The 3,903-nt window shown below is 52.3% G+C and overlaps 2 protein-coding genes across 6 annotated transcripts in view; one reads left to right on the top strand and one right to left on the bottom strand.

Annotated features, from left to right (window-relative positions):
- noa1 (nitric oxide associated 1) overlaps nt 1-1,451 on the top strand; it is a 4,644-nt gene extending 3,193 nt beyond the window's left edge. The window contains exons 6-9 of the mRNA XM_008420966.2: nt 382-513; nt 583-699; nt 775-892; nt 967-1,451. Coding sequence (XP_008419188.1) covers nt 382-513; nt 583-699; nt 775-892; nt 967-1,169 — 570 coding nt within the window. The 3' untranslated portion in view covers nt 1,170-1,451. The remainder of the gene's footprint in view (nt 1-381; nt 514-582; nt 700-774; nt 893-966) is intronic.
- Nucleotides 1,452-1,585: 134 nt separating this feature from the next.
- Nucleotides 1,586-3,903, bottom strand: part of arap3 (ArfGAP with RhoGAP domain, ankyrin repeat and PH domain 3) — a 22,257-nt gene continuing 19,939 nt past the window's right edge. For 4 of the 5 annotated variants that reach the window (XM_017307192.1, XM_008420967.2, XM_008420968.2 and 1 more), the window contains 5 exons: nt 3,504-3,539; nt 3,361-3,424; nt 3,154-3,291; nt 3,023-3,061; nt 1,586-2,366 (listed from right to left, as the gene is read on the bottom strand). In XM_017307192.1, the coding sequence (XP_017162681.1) occupies nt 1,863-2,366; nt 3,023-3,061; nt 3,154-3,291; nt 3,361-3,424; nt 3,504-3,539 (781 nt within the window). In that variant the 3' untranslated portion in view covers nt 1,586-1,862. The remainder of the gene's footprint in view (nt 2,367-3,022; nt 3,062-3,153; nt 3,292-3,360; nt 3,425-3,503; nt 3,540-3,903) is intronic. The other variant, XM_017307193.1, reaches the window with a different exon arrangement.

The raw sequence follows: 3,903 nt of genomic DNA, 5'->3' as shown, positions 1-3,903 counted from the left end.
CAGCTCCTCTTCCTCACTCAGCTCCTCTTCCTCACCCAGCTCCTCTTCCTCACCCAGCTCCTCTTCCTCGCCCCGCTCCTCTTCTTCACTCAGCTCCTCTTCCTCGCCCCGCTCCTCTTCCTCACTCAGCTCCTCTTCCTCTTCATCTCAAATAACTTTAAAATGTTTATTTGATCACATCTTAAAAAATAAAACATGTTTTTAATTCCAACCTGTGATTTTAAAAATTAAACTTGATATAAAAATGTAATTATTTGTCTGATTCTGATTAATTGGAAAACATTGTTAGACATTTTGAATCTATAAAAGTGAAATCTCGACCTTTTTATTCACAATGTTTTTCTGAATCCACTTCCTGTTCCTGCTCTCTGGACTCCTCAGATCCTCCAGCTGCTGGAGGACCAGGAGGTCCGATCGGTGGTTCCGACCCGCGCCATCGTTCCCCGGACCTTCGTCCTGAAACCCGGAATGACTCTGTTTGTCGGAGCGCTGGCCCGGATCGACTTCCTGCAGGTAGGAAGGGGTTAACTGATGAGCTGATTGGCTAACGATGGACGCCTGGGTAATGGCCGCCGACTGCAGGGCAGGAAGTCCTGCTGGTTTTCTGTTCTGGCCTCCAGTCAGGTCCCAGTTCACGTCACCGGTCTGGATAAAGCCGCCAGCGTCTATGAGCGACACGCCGGCCACGCCCTGCTGGGGGTGAGTCACATGACCCCACTGTGACCTCAGTGGTCTCGGTGCCGTGTGTCATGTCTGGCTCCGTGCTGCGTTCAGGTGCCTGCAGGCGGGTCGGAGAGGATGCAGCGTTTTCCTGCGCTGGTTCCTCAGGACTTCAGTCTGGAGGGTCGAGGTTACCTGGAGGCCGCCGCTGACATCACGCTGTCATCAGCAGGTAAGCCCCGCCCCCGCCTGCAGCCGCCAGGCTGGCTCTGATCCCCTCTCACCTGCGTGTCGTCTGTCTGTCAGGTTGGGTCGCCGTGACGGCGATGTCCGGTGAGCGGGTGGAGCTGCGGGTTCACGGCCCGGAGGCGGCGGGCTTCGGCCTGCGGACGCCGCCGCTGCTGCCTCACGTCGCTTCGCTGAAAGGAGAGCGGCTTCCAAAGTCGGCCGCCTACAAACCGCTGAGGGCCGCCGGCCAGATCCACAACCTGAAGCCCAGCAGGAACTGAGGCTGACGCACCTGGACAGGTGGGGGCGGGGCCACCTTGGAACTGCCTTCCCTGTTACCGTGGTAACGGAGGCTGATGAGACCTTGAACGAAGACAAATCCATCTGAACTTTACCTCTGATCTCTGTTACCGTGGTAACGGGTTCTGATGGCTCTGTTATTCCACCAGTGATACCAGAACATGTTCTGATAAACTGTCGGTGAACCAAAGCGGTTCTGATGCCGGAGCGGGTCTGTGGTTCTGATCCACACTTGTGTTTAGTAAAAATGAGACGGAACCAGACAGAGTGAGGTCTTTACTGTTTACAGCTTCGTCCAGGCCCGGTTCTGATGGACCCGGATCCTGTGACCGGCTGTTTTTGTTCCAGTAAACTGGGTCGAGAACTCAGAATCAGAACCAGCAGCCCAAACAAACAGACGTTTCTGCTGTTTTTATTAAAGGTTATAAACTGCAGCCCCCCCTGCTGATCAACACCTGCAACAACATGGAGCCGTCCAGCAGTTCTACCAGAACCCACACGATCCAAAAAGTCCAAACAGAACCCATAACAGTCAAACAGCTGATATTTGTCCCCATCGTCCTGTCACATGATGATGACGTCATTCTGCCAGCCTGGTTCTGGAGGGTCCGTTTGAGCAGAAACAGACCAGGTGGTTCTGATGGCTCCGGCTCCTCTGAAGGTTCTGACCTTCCTCAGACGTCATACAGCTTCTCCTCTTCTTCGCTCCTCCTAATGAAGGCGGATGACAGCTCTTGCAGCAGCAGCTCCTGGGACGCCGTGCAGACTCCGGGCCGATTGCCGCCCTCTGCTGGCGGGCCGGGGGAACTGCAGCCTGCGCTGACCTCTGCTGGCGGGCCGGGGGAACTGCAGCCTGCGCTGACCTCTGCTGGCGGGCCGGGGGAACTGCAGTCCGCCCCGCTGCTGCTGCCGCTCCGCTCCAGCGTCTCCAGGGAGCCGCCGACGGAGAGGACCGCCCTGGGGGCGGCCACGTGGTCCAGATGTCCGCTCTCTGACAGAACCAGCCGGGTCTGCCGGTCCGGAACCTCCTGGGTCTCTGCGGCGCGGCTGGACCGGAAGCTGGTCTCCAGAGACTTCAGCACCTGCAGGCCAAAGTCCCCCACCTCCTCATAAAGCGGTTCCGGAAGGTCCGGAGACTCGGCCCGCTCCTCGAACGAGTCCTGCTGGATCTTCATGGGCTGGACACAGACAGAACCAAACCCGACCCAGGTTAACGGTACCGAACCCTCTGGCAGTTCTGCAAACTGAAATCCTAAAATGGTTCTGATGGGCTTTGTTCTGAATTCAAAAATCTTTAAATGTTATAACTGTTTTAAATTCTAGAAAATAATAAAACATTTTTTGTTTCAAAAATATCAACTGTTAAAATTAGCTTCAGTTTAAAATTTTAAAGATTAAAGTTATATAAAAACTTTTTTGTATTTCTGCTTAAAAACTGAAAAATGCTAAAAGTGACGATTTCTGTAACAATAAAATCCTATATTTCGAAATTACACAGATGTTTTTCCAAAATATCAACTTTTTAAATTTTGACTTATTTAAAAAATAAAATTCTTTTTAAACTGAATTTCTAAAAATTTTGGGGACATATAAAAAAGCACTAAAAGTCTAAGAAAACTGAGTTTAAACCGGTTTTAATAAAACTGAAAGTTTCTGAATTAATGGATCAGTTCCAGTTCTGCTCTGATGCTTCATGTTTTTTCCTCTAGAACCGACTCAGACCAGTTTAAACTGGTCTTAACCAGTTTTAACCAATGAAGAACCAGTTTAAACCAGTTAGAACCAGTTAGAACCGGTTTAAACCGGTTTAACCAGTGAAGGACTGAAAACTCACGAAGTACATGGACAGGGTCCTTCGGTCGTGAAGCTTCCTCTGCAGGGAAAGAAGAGGAAACAGAATCTCAGTCCTGACTCGGTGTCTCGGTCCAGTTCTGACCTGGTCCCGGTTCTGACCCGGCCTCTCACCAGTGTCTGATTGGCTGACAGCATGCCACTGTTGCTCTCGTCTCCTCGGATCGGAACCAGCGGCATGGTGCCAAACTTCTGCTTGGAGATGTCGGAGGAGGAGTGGCGCCGCAGAACCGGCGGGCCCGGATCATCGTTCTGGAAGAGGAGCAGAACCCGGGGTGAGCCGCTCCGGTGCCAGTTCTGGTTCTGATTCTGTAGACTAACCTGAGCCCGGAGGAAGCTGGTGACCCAGTCCCACAGCTCGGCCTCACTGCTGCAGCACAGGAAGCTAGAGAGAGGGATAAACCGGGTCAGAACAGAACCGGGTCAGGACTGGACCGGGGAAGGCTGGTTCTGGTGATACTTACAGCTGGTGCTTGTCTGACATCACTGTGAAGCCCCATCTGCAGAGACACACGTTACCATGGAGACGCTCTGCTGCAGCTTGCTGTTACCGGGTCAGTACCGGAACCGGGCCAGAACCTGAGCCCAGACCAGGTCTGATCCCGGCTCAGCGTCTGCTGCAGCAGAACCAGGTCCAGTTCCTCCAGTGGAACCAATGATCCAGATCACTGGTTCTGACCGCAATGAGGTCATTACTCAGGGAGTATTAGAATCGGTTCTGGACCCAGTTTGGTTCTGATTCATCAGAACAGAACCAAACTGGACCGTTTCAGATTCAGGTTCTGTTCCTGTTCTGGTTCTGGTTCTGTTCCTGGTTCTGTTCTAGGTTCTGGTCCTGGTTCTGGTTCTGTTCTAGGTTCTGGT

Source organism: Poecilia reticulata, linkage group LG10 (genome assembly GCF_000633615.1).
Source record: "Poecilia reticulata strain Guanapo linkage group LG10, Guppy_female_1.0+MT, whole genome shotgun sequence".
Classification (NCBI taxonomy): domain Eukaryota; kingdom Metazoa; phylum Chordata; class Actinopteri; order Cyprinodontiformes; family Poeciliidae; genus Poecilia; species Poecilia reticulata.
This window is presented reverse-complemented; position numbering and strand designations above follow the sequence as displayed.